The sequence below is a fragment of the Lissotriton helveticus genome, chromosome 2_1, assembly GCF_964261635.1.
Source record: "Lissotriton helveticus chromosome 2_1, aLisHel1.1, whole genome shotgun sequence".
Lineage (NCBI taxonomy): Eukaryota > Metazoa > Chordata > Amphibia > Caudata > Salamandridae > Lissotriton > Lissotriton helveticus.
This window is the reverse complement of record NC_136059.1, coordinates 1,097,066,315-1,097,084,839: the sequence shown is the minus strand read 5'-3', so window position 1 is coordinate 1,097,084,839 and position 18,525 is coordinate 1,097,066,315. Positions and strand designations below refer to the sequence as shown.

General features: G+C 44.7%; 1 protein-coding gene across 2 annotated transcripts in view; it reads left to right on the top strand.

Annotated features, from left to right (window-relative positions):
* The window catches only part of ZDHHC21 (zDHHC palmitoyltransferase 21), a 259,613-nt gene that overhangs the window by 203,116 nt on the left and 37,972 nt on the right, over positions 1-18,525 (top strand). For both annotated transcript variants that reach the window (XM_078675904.1, XM_078675905.1), the window contains exon 6: positions 17,753-17,869. In XM_078675904.1, coding sequence (XP_078532030.1) covers positions 17,753-17,869 — 117 coding nt within the window. The remainder of the gene's footprint in view (positions 1-17,752; positions 17,870-18,525) is intronic.

Genomic DNA, 18,525 nt, shown 5'->3' with positions numbered 1-18,525 from the left:
TAGCTGCCAGCACTTTGCATTCCGCCATTTATAGTTTTACGTACCTTATTATAAATATTGACTTGAAAATCCCTGCATAGAAAGCACTGGTGGTAATGAGGCGCACCTGAAAATTACAGAAAATTGCATCAAGCGCTGAAAGGACAGCAGTACAAGAGATGTGATTTTGAGATCTGGCCTGGCGACTAGTACTGCCAATAATGGAAACGGGGTATCCGGTTTGAAACAGATTCTAGACAAAGCACTATCTCTGAATGCCTTTAAAAAATGTGACATGTCTGGTTCTAATGTAAAACATTTGTTTCTCAAGTAAAACTCTCTAATGCCCTCGGGTCAAGTTTGTGTAATATAAAAAATGCAAAGATTTGGCTGCATGAAGGAAATATTTAATTGTACTGTAATTAGCAACAAGGTAACACTTTGTGTGTGTTTTAGACCAATAACTGGAGTTATTGATTTAGGCCAATAATTGGTGTTATTAATAAAACCTCATGCTGAATGTCTTCTTCACCTCTCAGGAAAGAATTAAGACTAAGTTTGTGAAAATAAATTACATTTGTCCCCGTTGACCCTCTGCACCCTTAAATATTTAATGCTAATAAGGACAATCAATGTTATGTCACGAGTTCTTTTTAAAATGGCAAATGGAACCTGAGGTTCTTAACACATCACCATATAGGTGCTGCCTTTTGATGTTGTCTTCCATTGAAAAGATGCATGTGTGGGTGTGAGTTTATAATCTACAGCCAGCCACCACACTTACCTAGAGGAGCTTTAGGATTCAGCCTTCAAAGAAAGTAAATAATATGGAAATTAAAAAATCTTGCTGGCGTGCCCAAAAATGCTTGCTATTAAAAAAAAGGACTCATGATTGTTTATAAGTACAATATTTCTGTGAAAGGTATGAGAAGACCAAAGGTACTACAACTGTTTAGCTCTGAGTTTAATAAAACATTTTTAGCAGTTAGGTCTGTGGATCTCTTAAAGGCGCACACATATAAGGGGCATGTGCAATTATTAGACTTAGAGGGCTGATTCACAAAGAGTCTCCGCAGTCGGGAGAGAGACTCCACATTTTTTGCGTAGGCTCTGCACTCGTGGCAGAATCTTCACAAGGAGAGTTCTGAGTGCAGAGATTCCACCATGACTCCAGAGCTTCTGCCACGACTGCGGAGGCTCTTTGTGAATCTGGCCCAGAGTTTTCAACTATCTGTTAGAGACTTCTAGCCGCAGATTCCTTACCTTGTGAATTATCTCCAGGTGTAAGACTGGATCTGGAAATGTTTCTTGAGCAGTACCTCTGTGTGCTAGCAGGTGGAGTCATTCAGCTCCGCGTTGCGTGGTCATGTCGTCTGTGCCGGAAGTGACAGGCGCAGCCTGACTACACTTTTTTTCTTTCTGCATCAGTATTGCGGAGCCGGAGAGATCTCGATTCATTTTTTAACTAAACTTTTTTAGATTTTTTTCAGTGTATTTTTTAGATCTTCTGTTGTGACTGGGATGTAATCTTGAAAGGCTGGTTACAAACCCTGCAGTACCTGTGACCTCTCAATGTCAGTGAAGGATCTGCATCTTGTATGCCTTTGGTGCCTTGAGCGCAACCACGATCCAAAGGCCTGCTCCGATTGCTACGCCATGAACCTGAAGGCCTTGAGGGAGTGATCCCTCAAGCTCCTTGCTGCTCAACGTGCAGCGCTGCGATGATTTAGATCCCAGTCGAGAGGAAGGTCCCAGAAGCGCTTGTGGAGTCCGAGATGCTAGTCTCACTTGAAGTCATCGGGACATTAAAGTAAGTCCCACCACAAGAAGAAAAATTCAAAGAGAATTTCGACTTCTCCTCGTTTGTTGGCCGATGAGACGAGGGAGCATTGACATTCGAGGCCTGGCTCTGCAGTAGAGCCAGCGCTTGGGCCATCTCCGCGCCTTCCAGAGTTTCCAGGAGCCAGAGAGACCCCCCTCCTTAATTAAGAGAGTCTTATGAGTCTATGCTTTTCATATTTGGGTGGTCTATACTCTCTGGTTCGCCTTTGGGCCCCGTGGCGTTGGGAGGTCCCCTACTGGTTCCACGCTGACGGCTCCGTTATCAGTCCGGCCCCTTGAATCAACAGATGGATCCGAACCGGCGCTGGTTTTGCCACTTTAACTTCCCTGGCGCTGCTCCCGGTGCCGGAGACGCCGTCCCCATTCTGATCGCTGACTCCAACACGGAGCCGGAGGGGTGTTGTCTGACTCCAGCACCAGCTGGAGCCATGTCTTCCAGGCCGGACCCTGAGCCCTGATCTTATGGACTAGGGTTTGGAGAGGAGTGGGAGGAGTCACTGTACCCTGAAGAATAGCTGCCTTATGACACAAACATAGACTGTTGTGAGGATTTGAGGTATGCGAGAAGACTGGTTACCTCTTCAGATACTTGCATGCTTTCTCCACCTACCGTGACTGAAGGAGGGAGCATCATTTGCTATAGTGGTGAGGAAAGCAGCAGAGGTCCTGGACCTTATCTTGACCTCAGTGGCAGTCAAGACAAAGGTCTTGACAGAATTACTTCAACCTGAAGTGTCCCCCTCAGAACCACTTCTCCCACTTAATGAAGCTCTTACTGATGTCCTGCTTGGGACTTGGTCCAAGCCCAACACAGGGGCTCTTGTGAACAGGATGATTGCCCGCTACCACCGCCCGCCCCAGGGGACTCCAACTTCCTCACACTACACCCTACCCCGGAGAGGTTGGTGGTCCAAGCCTCCACTTCCAACATAAACCCTAGCACATTCTCAACTGCAAGAACCAAAAGTCTTTCTCTTGAGCACTGATCCACTCTCTCTCCACTAACCATTCACACCACGCTTGTCACGCAATCACTTTTGTAGCAGCACAAAATCAGTATATGGGTGCAAACATTTTTATATTATATTGTATTGAAAGACATTCACCAAGGTGTTTCCCGTGGCTGCAGCTCATCTGCGGCGATCAGCGGTGCCAGTCTTCCCCCATCTCGACGACAGGCTGTTGAAGGCAGGCTCACCCCAGGCTGTCATCTCCCACCTCCAGACTACAGCGAACCTCCTGCACTTCCTGGGGTTTACTGTCACATGCTGAAGTAACACCTTGCTCCCTTTCAGTCGCTCCCTTTCAGTTGCTCTCTTTCAGTCTCTCCCTTTCAGTCTCTCCCTTTCAGTCTCTCCCTTTCAGTCTCTCCCTTTCAGTCTCTCCCTTTCAGTCTCTCCCTTTCAGTCGCTCCCTTTCAGTCGCTCCCTTTCAGTCGCTCCCTTTCAGTCGCTCCCTTTGATCTGAGCTGTTCTGCACACGGTGCAGTTTAAAGCTTATCCTCCCAAATGGCGATTCCAGGATATTCAGGACAGGATAACGATGTTTAAGCCTCTATCCTGGATATTGGTGAGACTGACTCTGAGGCTGCCAGGACTCATGGCATCTTGCATCCTGCTGGTGACACATGCCCACTGAAATATGTGGGCTCTGCAGTGAGACCTGAAGTTCCAGTGAGTACAGCATCAGAGGAATCTCTGACATGGCCCAGGTCGTGGAGGGTACTGCAAAGGACATGCAGTGGTGGCAAACGAACTGCAGTTGGGTCAGTGGCAGACCCCTCTCCCTTCCCCAGCAAGATCTGACAGTGGTGACAGATGCGTCACTGCTGGGATGGGACAGTCATCTGGGAGGGATGGAGATCAAAGGCTTCTGGTCTCCGGGGGAATCCAGTCTGCACATCAACCTGTTGGAGCTCTGTGCAATCCTGCTGGCATTAAAAGCCTTTCTACCCTTCATCAAAGGAAGGCAACTGCAGGTGTTCACGGATAACACCACTCCATGTGGTATTGCGACAAATGTCAGGGTGGGGTCGTGGACCCTTTGTCAAGAGACCTTGCATCTCTGGACATGAATGGAATGTTAGGGCATACCCCTGGTGGTTCAACTCCTGGCGGGCTCTCAAGGCGGAAAACTCAGCCAAAGATGCCCAGTAGATCACAAATGGCATCTTTATTCGGAGGTGGTGCATGGTCTCTTAGCAGCGGGGAGAGCCTTGGTTAGATCTGTTCGCCACCGATGAGAACGCACGTCAGCAGTTTTGCGCTCTGGAGTTACCAAGGTGCCTCTTGTTTGGAGACGCTTTTAGTCTAGAAGGCAACTCAGGCCTCCTACACACCTTTCCACCCATACCACTCCTGGCCAGAGTTCTCAAGAAGATCAGGAACAACCAGGCCCAAGTTGTCCTTGTGGCTCCAGTCTGGGCATGGATGTTCTGGTATCCCGAGCTATTGGGCATAGCCATTGGTCCTCCAATCAGGCTGCACCTTCGGGAGCAGCAGCAGGGAAGGGTCCTCCACCCGAACCAGTCGACGCTACGCCTTCTTGTGTGGAGATTGAGTGGCGACAGTTGACAGCTTTTGACCTTCTTCCTGATGTCTGCAATGTAATCTTGGCAGCCAGACGTCCCTCCAGAAGACTGTATACGCCTTTACCTTATCAGCCATCTCTCTTCAAATCCCCTATTGTAAATAGATTTTTGAAAGGTATGCAACATTTGCTTCCACCTTCTCCTTTCATTATGCCTCAGTAGGACCTCAATCTTATCCTCACTTTCTTTATGTATGATCATTTTGAGCCTTTGCTCAATTGTCCTCTCAGGCTCCTTACCATCAAGACCGCCTTCCTCGTGGCTGTAACATCTGCCCGAAGGGTCAGTGGACTTAAGGATTTGCCATCTAAGCCTCCATAGTTAAACATCTACCCAGACAAACTGGTGCTTCGTACGAAAGCTTCCTTTCTACCGAAAGTAGTTACTCCTTTTCACGTAGGCCATTCCATTATTCTGACTACCTTTTATGCTCCACCTCAACCCTCCAAGGAGGAGGAGCAACTTCACCATCTGGACCCAAAATGAGCATTGTCATTCTACCTCAACCGATCATGGGAGTTCCTAGTGGATGACCAACTCTTCCTGGGGTATGTGGAGCAAGGAAGAGACGGTCCATTCAGAGGCGGACTATCTCCCAATGGATCATGCTCCGTATAAAGATCTGCTATGCTTTGGCCAAAAAGCAACCCCTTAAGGGGTTGTATGCTCATTCCACTCGAGCTAAATCTGCGACCACTTCATTAGCATGCAGAGTTCCGGTCCTGGGTATGTGGGTATGTGCCAGGCAGCAACGTTTGCTTCCTTGCAAACGTTCACATAACACAACTGCCTGGACCGTCAGGTGCATTGGGATGGGCACTTTGCCCCTTTGGTCGAATTCAACGTTGTGTCAAAATTTCAAATCAATCGGTGAAGAACTTTCGGAGATTTAAGAATTTTATCAAATGCACATTGACATTTTTATGTGTCTGTGCTTTCGATTAAAAACACGCACGTATTTGACACGCGCGTATTCTAATCCAACATTGTGTATATAAAAACGCGCACGTATTCAAATGCAACGTTGTGTCCAAATTTCAAAGCCATCGGTGAAGAACTTTCGGAGATTTGAGATTTTGAACAAACGAACAGTTACATTTTTATTTATATAGATATAGATGACCGTCTTAGTGCTTGTACTCAAGATACCACAGTCTTTTAAGACATTTCGGTGACTTCTCTTCATGGAAGATGGAAGCACTAGTCCTTGTGTATGTCCCAATGTCATTGGACCACAAGGTTGCTCCTTATGCAATGTTTCCACTGTGCTTCACCAGGGGATTTCAATTAGTGCAGAATATAACAGTTTAAATGAGATGTTTCTCTTGCTTTAAGCAAATAAGTCCCACCTTACCTGACCTTTTGTGGTATCAGTGATCTTTCTTGTCGAATTCTAGTTGGCAAAGCTCTTCATTTTGTAGGCCCATGATATGTGCAATTTCTTCTAGGCTGCAAGAGAAAGTCACATGTGATGGGGTCTCTGGCTGGACAGACCTAGGTTATTACACCTAAGTCTGAAAATGTCTACATTCAAGAGTGCAGTACCAAGCTGTCAGATGCACTTTAGGTTCTAAACTTTTTCATGTTCGTCTCTCAACCTTTTTATTTAATTTGGCTATTCTCCCTTACTGCTTGTGTGCTATTTATTGAAGCCTCTCCCTTATGTGAATTATACTGATGCTTGTGATGGCAGATTTGGTGTTGGGCGGACATTCTTTAGCATTGTTTTTACTATTCTTACTGTGCCCTTTTTTATGGGCATGGTATCAGAGTGCCTAAGCTATATCTGAAGTTGTGGAGAAAGGTATAAAGGGTTCATATAGTCCTCAGCCCTATTAAAGCAGGGAAATTGAAAGTTCTTGCCACAGTTTAGTGACTGGGAAGGAAGGCTACTGCTGTACCGCGTTTTTGGATTAATTTGGTCCTGTTGTGTCTGATTATGTTTTCCAAGACCAGTGTGAGCTGTAGACTCTATTTGATGAGAAGACTAAACTGGTCAGCAGATGATACACTAAGCTGAGTTTAACTAGTGCAGCTTTCTGATAGGCCGTTGACCCATCTGTTTACAAGTCTAGTTTAAAAGTGACCTTTGCTTACAAAACAATGTGCCTCAACTTTTCAGTCTACATGTGTCCTCCTGGTAAGTTTGTTTTCAAACTGGACTTTGTTCCACGTCTACTTAACAACCAAGTGGCCAGAGTAGGCAAGACGGATGACAAGAAGGTTGGTTATGCACATCCCTGGTGAGTTGCTCCTAGGCCCTTGAGCCTCTTTAGCACTAAGCATGCTCCTCTGCCTTCCTGAGGAGTGAAAAGTCACTGCTTAGGTCTTAGCCATGCCCTGTCCTCATTCCTTATCCCTTAGAACAAAGAGGGCACACTGACAGGATACATCTCCTGAGATGGTGGTGAGCAGGGCTTACCTATTGGTGCACATCAGTCTTCTCAGCAACCAAGTCTGTTGTTTCTTACCTGACCCCAGCCCTTCACTCACACACCACCATACTGTACGACATTGGGCTGCGTTGATACAATGAACTTGCTTTAAGTCAGAGGGTAAATATACTGGGTTGTAAATCAGTTTATTTCATCTGACCTTGCAATCTATATTTTTGAGCTCCTTTAGGAGTCCATTTAAAAGGGATGCATTGATCCTATAATTATTCTGCACTTTAGATTTTATAGAGATCGGTCTCTGTTAAACTTTGGCAGTCCACTGCAGCTTGGAACTCGGAAAAAATACAGTGATACTGTGCGAGGTTCGAACCTTGGTGTTGTGATGTCGTCTAGTTTTAAAGGTCTGACTAGAGACATCTTTGGCTGTTTCGTCAGGCTCATGTTTTCCCAAAATGAAAAGAATAATACATGTATACATACATATAGAGACTTTTAATCAGCCTTCTCATTCATTCATTGGTCTGTTTAGGTGTCAATCCCATTGTGCTTCAGGGCAACACAGCACAGAGCAGGGGCCACATGGGCAGTCCATTTCACCCATTGTCTGTATGTGAGTGTTTGTCTTGATCACATGTGATCACTACTTGAAATGGAGTACACTTAAATGCCAGGGCTAGTGTTCTTGGGCTGTAGGGGGCCACGTGTTCATGTTTAATTTTTTTTTTACTTATTCGCCAAATTTATTTTGCATATTGCGTAGGTCTGAGAAAAAAAATATATACGCTTGCTAATGTGAGACCGACTAGCTTAACCAGTCAATGCATGTTTATTATTGAAGTAAAATTTAACATTGAAGAGTTGCCTGTGACCGAAGTGGTAGAAACTTTTTAAAGCTGGGAGGACGTCTGGTGGTTGGAGAGTGAGGTGGAGGGGGGGGGGGCGCAAATAAAGAGCCAGCCTGTAGGTATATAGTGGGTTATAATAAAGCTTGCGCCTTTATTACGTATGTGCTATTGATTGAAGATTCGAGGAGAAAGCAGTCACTGCCAGTGCCTTGGAAGGCGAAGGGTGCTCTCAGATATGGAAGTCTTGCTCTCCAGTTTGAAAGTCATACACTGCAATGTGGAATGCTTCCTCTTGCTTTGTTTGCCATTTTTTTAATATTGCAACTGCATCTACAGACCTAATATCGCTCAGGCGAGATGGCGCGCAAAGAGGACCATCACCTAAGAGCAAAAGGCTGCTTTATTAGGAAAGGAATATCAACAATTATTAATAACAAGCAACACCCTCACCTCACCAATGCATTTTTAATCCTAACACCCCCCACCCATAATGCTTCGCCAAACAATGAACAACTTAACCAGTCAAAACAACCCCAACTTCCACTTCCCTCCAACATCCTTCAAAACAAGTCCATCCAACCTACACCAAAGGTTGCCTTCACCAGGCCCTTGGTCTAGTCACCCCCAAGCCCTCCTGCCTTTCCCCACAAACGGAAAGTTGCAGCCTGCAATAAAAACGGCAAAAGACAACTACTTAATAACAGCATACCACACAATAACGCCCTAACAAAATGGCAAAATAAGGACTTGAAACCCAGTACCCGAGAAAAGGGCTCGGGGATTAATTAAAAGAACAATCCAGTAGCAGGGACAGAAAGGACATCAATTTGGGAGCGGCAGGGCAAAACCACCAGAAACACACGCATAGGTGCCTCAGCCATTGGAGAATGAGGTTACCCTGTCCCTATGCCACTGAATGGCCCCTACAACTCCCCTCTTCAGTCCAACCAATCAGGGGGCCAGATGACCCTCGGAGCGCACCACGTGCCCTAAGACCTGGGGGGAAGAGAGGGTATAAAAGCAATGAGCTTCTCTTCCACTCCCCCGCCCCTCTCCTAGGCCCATATAAGGCTTTACTGTACATTTCTGGCCGGTTAATCTACAAATATATATACTCATGTAATAAAGAAGCGCAGAAGGCAGTTGGTCGCTGGGGTAATGAGTTACTCCATACTACTAATAGCTATTCAGGGACATTTTCTCCGGATAGGTTTGGAGGCTGTTGAAATGTTCCAATATTCTGTAATATATCACAAAATTATTTTTTTCTTGGCTATTAGTGCGGTGTATTTAGAGTCCCATCTATTGCATAGAGAAGCAGTCTACAAAATCCAAATATTCTTCCAAACGTGCTCCCGGTTAGCACATATAACCTCGTTCCTGTGTGGCAATAGTGAGGCACCAGTAAAGTAAAGTCCACATTTGTAACCGTAAGGGTCTCTAGGCGCTGGGGGCCTTCGGGAAGATTAGGCGAGCTATTGCCCAGAGTCACATGGTGCTGGGCTAACCTGCCGCCGGAGCCGGGGATCGAACCGTGGTCCCCAGATTCCAGCGTCAGTCGCCCTGGCCGCGGCGCCACACCTCTCTCTATGTGACGCTGCGTTCATTCCAAGATGAGGTAAGCGACTTATACTCCCATAAACTCGCGCACTGCTGTCGAACCTTCAAACCTACTTTCACACTTTTTACCTGTGTGCAGAAAAATGACCAGAAATAGCCTTAACTACGGTACTCACACGACTGAGTTTTTCTCCTCCCATTCATACCAGCATTTTGAAACGAGATAGAGACTTTGAAAAACAAATCGAGAGACTTTTTCTCTATTAACGTACATTGTAGGAAGAACAATTTTACGGAAGATAGCTAAAACAAAACCATTTTTGGCTTAAAAAAATCAGGTGTTCCCTTCTGACTCTGTCCTGTTGGCGTGTAGGTTTTCGACCCAGCAATAAGACGACGTCACCAATCCGTGTTTAAACCAGTTTCATTCCGTCGTGTGGCTTCCAGCGGTAAAGGCCTCCTTGGGTGTCAGAGTGCGGTCTGCCTCGCTTTTGCTTGCACATTTGTGGCCAGCCTGTCCCTTGGCTTGCCAAGCTTGCTGCAGCTGTCGATTTGGCCATGAAGACGTACAGCGACAGACCGACAGCTCTAATCGGTTTGAGAAGGGGTTGTGCCAGCGTTCAAACTAGGAGATGGCCACATATATGTCCCCGTGGGCATGATGGCTGGCGAAACGTCTGCATGGGCCTGCCGCGTGCCATGCAGCCCTCGGGTGGCACAGGCAGATGGACGGCCAGGAGAACCACTACCTCACCTAAATCTGACGCGAAACCTCTTGCAAATTTAATTTCAGCTTGTAGCACAGTTTGGTCCTGCAGTGCTCTGGGCCGTCAGACATTCCTGGCACTTGTTCCCCTTTTCATCAGCACAGCTTGCCAGTCTGGTGCAGCGTTTCATTTTTAATAGTACCTTTTTTTTTATCCTATGGAATAAAATAAGCACAACGCGTTCTTGAAAAGACAGAATTTAACTGAAAATGTACACCGAAGTTTGTTAATTAAATGGCCTCTTCCGATTCATGTAGTGCATGTTTTCATTTTTTTTTAGGACAGCCAGTTTGTAATTCGTGGGGCTGACTTTTGGTATCCAAAATAATGTGAGATGTGACTTCTAAGCTCTAGGAATGTCTGGTTGACATTATTACTGTGGTCCGTACTGTACGGAGTATTTTGACAGATGACTGTTTTCACTAGAATGATCATTGTCTTTTTTTTAAAGACTCTGTGCTGCTTTTCATATTTATCTGATGCACAGTGAGCCGCACACGATGCAGCCAATTTTTCTATTTAAGATTTATCAGCAAGCACAGGGATGTTGAGTAATAATACATTTTCTCCTTTGTGCACCGATGAACAAATGTACCTGCTTTTCTTTTCTTGTTTGTCAAGGGGTCTGCAAACATTGCTTTGGCATTCAGCATCTCAGTCAATGCATAGTTTTGCACCTGCTCCCACATCTGGAGAGCAATTCTGACATCTAACATCTCCATGCGGCAGCCATTGCCCATGGTACTACCTCTTAGGTACTCCACCACTGTAACTATCAGCGCGACTCACTTAGAACCTTCCCAATTGCCAGAACTTCCTCAGAGTGCCATACACAAAGCCTAAAGGAATATATTAAAAAACCTGGATCTTTGCCTGTATAGCGACCCCAGTGAATTAATTGACTACAAAATGTGTTTTTAAAAAATCGCCGTTTTATGGCAGCTATTGACTAATTTGAAAGTTAAGAGCGGTGAGATCTGCAGGTGAATATATTTGTGTAGAATATATGAGCTTTGCCATTCCAGGAATCCTTAAGATGCAGAGGGGGAATTCTGTGAGGAGATCAGCATAGACAGAGTTAAGAGTTCATGCCCCTAATAAGTCTCTTAACCATAGAGTGTTATTGACGGTGCCTGCTTAGGGTGGATAAAGCTGTTCAGGCAGTGGCCGGTGAACGCCGTCATGCTGACCCTTACAAATATTGCTATTTCATTGGTGAGAACCATTATACATTCGTTGTGAGTATCATAATGCTAGTAATCTGGTAGAACAGAAAATACATGGCACAATCATGTTGAGTCTTCACTACAAATTATAGTCTAATTCTTCTCTTGTACAGTGGAATTCAAAGTACACAATACATGGCAGGAGCTAATGTCATCACACTTGCATGCAAGCTAGAGACAGAGTTGCTGTGTTGGAGCTTGACTCTATTAAATTGCTACACCGCATATACCCCCTGAGTTGCTATATTATGAGCAGGGGTTTTCAGCAGTGAGCATGGCAGCTTAAGGCCGAAACGCTTATCTCTTATATTTCAACACATGAGATTGTGCCCATTTCTTTCCTTGTCAGGAAGGCTTGTCTGTGAATGTGGTCTTCATTGTAATAGATCTAGAAAACTTGCACCTTTTACTACTAATGCTTTTGAAATGATCCATGTCTTATGGAATCACATGTGATTTAAATGGCATAAAGAACAAGGCTTTGGCTATGCACCCGTTAGCCATTTTAAGGTCTCACTTAGAGACCACTTTAGTGGCTCACCAGTAGACATAGTAAAAAAAAAATCATAACTAAACCTTCTTCAGTATTGGATCTTTATAGATTCACTTGCTTGAATCATTCTCTGTTGTCGAAGTGGGAGCCCTACGATACCATAGTAAAACAGAATGTAACAGTATTATAGGCTTTAAAGCAAAACAAAGTCAGGTTAATAGCTTATCTATGTCCTTTTTGAAAAAGGACCAAACAAACTATAAGTAATCAGGCAACAGCACCCTCTAGAACACTCCCAACAGAGGTTGAATCTGTCAGATTTTCTACTGTACATCGTGGAACGGAGTCTCGCTGAGCTCTGCTCAGTTTTTTCCTGTATATCTCAACTTATTCTGCATCTGAGACTTCTAAGAAGGGCCTCTTCATATCCTGCAAGTCCTGTGGGAAGAAAGGGTTACATGTGGATAATCCACACAGAGAATGTCTCTGTTGCCTCTACCCTCAACATCGGGTAATGGAGTTCAAGATGTGTCTCACTTTTTCCTTTAAAACCCTGAGAGACAGGGAGGGAAGGCTACTTCTGTGGCTACAAAAGTCTAAATATTAGAAAATCACCGCTTCCGAGGAGGACAGCAATTCATCTGTGAGACCCCACAAAAGGTCAAGTTCCTTTAAACAAGGGGCTTCTGAGGAGAGCAGAAGGGCCTTAAAAGTACATCATTAAGACCTTCTGAGAAAGGAGAACCTCAAACTCATCTTGACAGAGCTGGCGTGCTCTCAACCTTCTGCTCCATCTGTGAAGACAGGTGAGAGTAAGCGCTCCTCCTCCTCTGAACCGTCAACGTCAAGGTAAAAAAAATCCTCCCAGAACACCGTTGACGACATCACTGTTGACACTAGAATCGGCAGGTCAGCACTGTCTCGTCTACGAAGCCATCGTCACTGAGAACGTTAATCAGGTCACCCATTAACACTCCCACCTCGTTGGCAAAGGTGATATCATCTATTAAGTCACCTATGACAGTGGAGTTACCCTCAACTACACCAACATCGAAGACACCGTTGACAGGAACACCGTTGATGGTGGCACCATCAAAGATGGCTTCAACAAGAACATTTCGCCTTCAATGCCTCAGTTCACATTCACATTGTTGAAGGGACCATCAACAATGATAAAAATTACAGAAATAATGAAGACTGCTCTAAGGCCTGAAGTGACCTCTCCCAGCAAGGTCTTACCTTTGCCACAAAGTCACTTACTGGACTTGGAAGAGCCGGATGATCGTGGGCCTTTTGGGTCTGCGCACAGCAGATTCAGAGCTCCAGGTGAAATACCAGGAGGAAGATGATGATAATGATGCAGAGCAGTACCGCCATCCATATTATGTCTCTCCTAGGCGGAATTATGAACAGTATCAGTACCATCCGCATCCTCAGCCCAGACAGAATGAAGTACAGAAGCCCATATCACTAGTTCAGGATTTGCCGGCCATGCTGCAGGATTATAGAAGATTTCCTGAACCTCCACAGGAGCTAGAAAAGGGGTGGGTGACCCAATATACCCTTGCGGGCTTGGGCAAATACAGTAAATCAAAACATTGCCAGCAAGGGAATTTGTTTCAACTGATTATTTCTCAGATCTAGGATTATTTCTGTTAATAAATCCGGCCAACTAAATTGATGTCTGGTGTTAGTACTTTTTCCCTCTAAAATGAGAGAAAGTAGTCAAATAAACAAAAGGAAAGCAACACGGGAAGTTCTTTTTATCAAAAAGTTATTATTTCTTTTTGTGTATCTTATTTTGCAAAATTATGAAGGGTACAGGAGCAGCCACTTCACCACCTCAGCCTGCTTCTCCTGCCATGCCAAGGAATATCTCTCCATCAATAATGCGCAGGATGACACCTACCACTAATATAGCAGCACTTCCAAGGGAGGACCAAGCCACTTCAAACGATGAAAGAGAGGAAGGCGAGATCCCTGACCATCAACATTCACACAATGAATGGGAGGACTACCTTGTCCCTACTCTGCCTCCTCCAGCACCTCATCCTTCAAACTCTTTCCCAGAGGACATTGGGGTTTTCATAAGCCGGGGGACGAGCTGCAGCACATTCTATCTCCCAACCTATGTTGAGCAGTCCGACTTTTTTGTTATGATTTTAAAGATCAAGCCAGAAAATCTGTGAGGGATAACCCCATTATAGACTATATCTGGGACGAGAGGATTAAGACCATAAAGAGCCCAGCTACAGTAGCAGCAGTACCACCTCACTTGAACAAAACTACAAAGCTACAGCGGATTTCCCTGCTTGCCTCACAAGTCATCCCAAACTTGACTCTGTCATCTCTCAAGCGGCGCAAAGGCGCTCCATCTCCATGCCACCAGACAAAGAAGGCAGGTGCTTGGACAACATAGGGATGAGATTCTCCCTTATGTCTGCCATCACCATTCGAGCAGTCAACTCGCTAGCGAACCTGGGGCACTATGACCGCCAGATGTGGTCAGCTGTGAGCAGTCTACTCGATTTGGTCACAGAAGACAAGAAGGCGGAAATAAAAAAGATCCTCCAGGAAGGCTAACACACTTGCTCAGAAATTACAGATTGTGCACTCAACATTCCCTCCGCAGATTTTCTGTAAATTGGCTGGAGCAGCAGTCTTGAGACACCAGGGATGGCTGGAGGCTTTTAGGACAGCGGTTCAAAGATCTTGGACATGGCCTATGACAGCGAAACTTTGTGCGGTAAACATATTTATGGGGCCCTATTGGCTATAAAGACGGACACTGACACCGCTAGATCTCTTGGCACCCTCCAGTTTAAGAAGTTGCCCTTTCAAGGAGCTAATAGGAGGGGTTTTTCTACCTACAGAGGGGGTTATCAACGACCAACACTACCAACCCCAATCTCAATATAGGTCCGCTAACCATCAGGCTTACTGTCAGTCACCCTCAGCAGCCTATAGGAAGCAAGGCTTGTCCCGGAACCAATCCCCGGAGCAAGTCGCAAACGGTGACCTGGACCAGGTACCAGCCTCATCTACTCCTTCCACCCATGTTGGTGCAAATATTTCCAACTTCCACCCCCAATGGAAGGAGATCACATTGGACAAAGATGTGTTAGACTAGGTAAACTATGGACATACCTGAAATGTGTGCATAGACCACCAGACCATCCTCTGAAGGGGGCGCACCCACCTCGTCTTCACTTACTGAGGAAAGAAACCCTAATAATGCTGGCCAATGATGCAATAGAAAAGGTTCTTTGTTCTCAAAAAGGTATGGGATTCTACTTCTATTTTTTCCTTTTACGAAAGAAAACAGAGGAATGGAGACCCATCCTAGACCTCAGAAAAAATTCTGTGCAAATAATCTTTCCTAATGATCAAACTCTCCGACATCCTCCACCTGTTAAACAGCGGGGATTAGATTTGCAGGATGCATACTTCCACATTCCCATACATCGTAAGTATCTTCGTTTTACCATGGCCGGTACCCATTAACAGTTCAGGGTACTTCCCTTCGGCCTCAAGTCTCCTCTTCAGATTTTCACCAAATGTCTTTCCCCGGTAGCAGTCACACTCCGAAAACAGGGTTATCAGGTATTCCCATACCTAGATGGCTGACTGCTAAAAGTCTCAACACTGCAGCAAGCTTCCAAAGCTACCACAGACTGCCTCTCACTGTTGCACAAGCTAGGACTCAGAGTAAATTACCCAAAATCCTCAACCTTTCCAAGTCAAACAATAATGTTTTTGGGAGCCAACCTCAATAAAATCAGAAGCAAGGCCTATCTATCTCAAGACAGGCAATGAAGCTTGTCAAGACTAGCTCTAAAGATCACCAAGAGAAAGTCAGTTACAGTGCGGCTATTCAAGTCTCTGCTGGGCTTGATCTCCTCCGCAGTAAATCTAGTTCTGCTGGCATGACTAAAAATTAGGCCTATGCAAGAGAAGCTAAAGATGCAATGGATACAATCTGAAGGCTCCTTCTAAGACTTGATAAGCATTACCACAAGCATGTGAGAAATATTAGCATGGCTTTCCCAAGTGTCTCGTCTCTCACAAGGCCTCACATTCCTTACTTCATTACCAGACTTCGTCATCACAACTGATGCCTCCTTGGAGAGCTGAGGCGCCCATTTGCAGCACCTGCAAATCCATGGAAAATGGGCCGCACTTCAAAAATAAGTCCACATCAATCCCCTGGAACTGAAAGGGATCTCTCTCACTCTACAAGCTTTTCTGCCTGAATAGCAGGAGCTTCCTTGCTTTTTTGTACAAACAATATGACCAGAATGTATTACATCCACAAGCAAGGGGAACAGTCCCTCTAACTCTCTCTCTCTCAGTAGGCTCAAGACCTTTGAAACTGACTCACAGCCAACTAAATATCTCTTCCAAGCACATGAGAATCAATCAATCATATCATTTGTAGAGCGCACTTCTTACTCGCGAGGGTCTCAAGGCGCTGGGGGTGGAGAGTGCTGCTACTGCTCGAAAAGCCAGGTCTTTAGGAGTCTTCTGAAGGTTAGCAGGTCTTGGGTCTGCCATAGGTGGGTGGGGAGGGTGTTCCAGGACTTGGCGGCGTGGTGGGCAAAAGATCTGCCGCCGGAGGTCGCTCTTCGAATGCGGGGGACTATGGCGAGGGCGAGGCTGGTGGAGTGAACAACACCTTAGCGGACACTCTCAGCAGAACCAGAGACAGTTGCCATGAGTGGTAATTGGATCAACTGGAGTTGGACAAGATATTTCCATGCTGGGGGAAGCTAGCATTAGATCTCTTCATGACAGACAAGAACGCCAAATGCCTGTTCTAATCCAGTCGTGTGTGAATGCCCTTTCAATGAGATGGTCTGGGATTTATGCATAAACTTTTACCCTCCTTCCATTTCATACAGAAGATTCTCAACAAAATGAAAATGGATAACTTTAGCCTCATTCTAATCGCTCCCAAATGGCCCATGCAGCATTGGTTTACGGAGCTCCTTATCAGAGTCCAATACAATTCGCCTACCGAAGATCGGAACACTCTTGCTGAGGAACAATGGCCAGATCCTACACCCTCAACCAGCCTCTCTCCAATGACATACATGGCTACTAAATCCAACGAGTTCTGAGATGTATATCTCACTCAATACTGTAGAGAAATTTTTGCTAATGCTAGAGCTGAATCAACAAACAAGATGTACAAGTTGAAATGGAAGCGATTCTGCTAATACTGCTTTACTATGGTATCGTGGCCTCCCACTTTGACGACAGGGAATGATTCAAGCATGTGAATCTATGAAAGATGCCAGTTCTTTAGAACAATAGTTAGAAGTAGATAATTTTGTTCATACATGCTTACTTGGATATATAGATAGAGGATCATACCTCGATCTCAGACAAAAATAACTGATTTAAGTTTTCCAGCACTATTTAGTGGTAGAAAACATTCTATCATGGCACTATTTAGTGGTAGAAAACATTCTATCATGGCATTTTAGCATATTGCCGGTGGCTATACCTGTTGACAAAGGCCTTGAACCCACGTTATAGGCCTGAGCCACAGGAAGAGGTAGAGATGACCTTTACCAACCAGGATAACCCTTACCAACCAGGATAACCCTTCGCAGATAGGCTGTAATGCTGTTAGAACAATCCACCTTATGAGGGTAGAATGTTCTACATCACAAAAGTCTAAAGAAGCAAATATTGGCATGTTGGACCAGAAGGTCTGTACCAGCCATAATTTACCCTGAGCCACTCCGTTGTCTTCAGAGGAGCACTCAACATTCTTATGTTCTAAAATAGTATAATGGCTTGTCACCGAGGGCTAGATTTGCTGTTAAAGATACTGAAAATGAGCTATAGGCTTGAGATGCAGGTGAGGCATTCTAATTTGTGGTTTTTTTTATTCTTGATCTGCAAGTCAGCAGTATTATTTCGTCCTAACAATGCATTGGCAAAGCAATGCAATGCTTGGCTTGTGTTATTCTTGGTAATTTATATAAAATAACTTCAAAATCTCCATTGTATGTTGTATTAAGTTTTCTTCCCTTCATCTTTTAGGATCTTTTTGTGTTTAAACATGAACTGGCTCTCCTGAGGATGTCTACTTTCATGGGTCTTCTTCTATTTTTTGGAATGTGTGGACTCTTTTACTCTCAGCTCGTGGGCATAATTACAGTAAGTACATAAATGTTGATTCCCCTAGTTTTTTTTGTACAAACATGCAAAATAATATTTTGTCTTTTCTTTTTTACTTGGGACATACTTCTGCAGCACTACACTGCATGGTTTGACTGACATTTACATATTTACTTCTACTGCAGCCTCTGCTCTATTTTCAAGTTGTAGGTCCCAATAAGCCCACATTTTAAAGGACAGAACATAACCAGTGACACATTTTCTTCTTTTTCACTACCTCCTGGGAGAGGCGTTGAAACTGCGGTGCAGATTATTTTTCATACAATATTCTGGTTTATATTTTGAGGTTTCTTTTAATTGAACAGTCTAATCAAGAGTTTGCAGATGTGGTAAACAAACGTGCAAATTGTAAGTATTTTAATGTGGTATTTTGGAGATGCAGCATTGATTCTGGATTCAACCAGGCACCCTGCAATTAATTGTCATTCGTTTAAGTGAAAGTAGAGTCTGTAGTAGCTACTCTCTTACTACGCTCCATCCTTCGATTCTCCAACGTCACTAAGGTGGGTAATTTCTCTCCGTCACAGTGATCTCCAATTATATAGATACCCACTTTTTGGCCATATCAAGTATGCCTTAATTGCTCTTTTAGCTATTGTCTTTTGGTTAGGTAGTATTGCAACTGTATTCAGCAC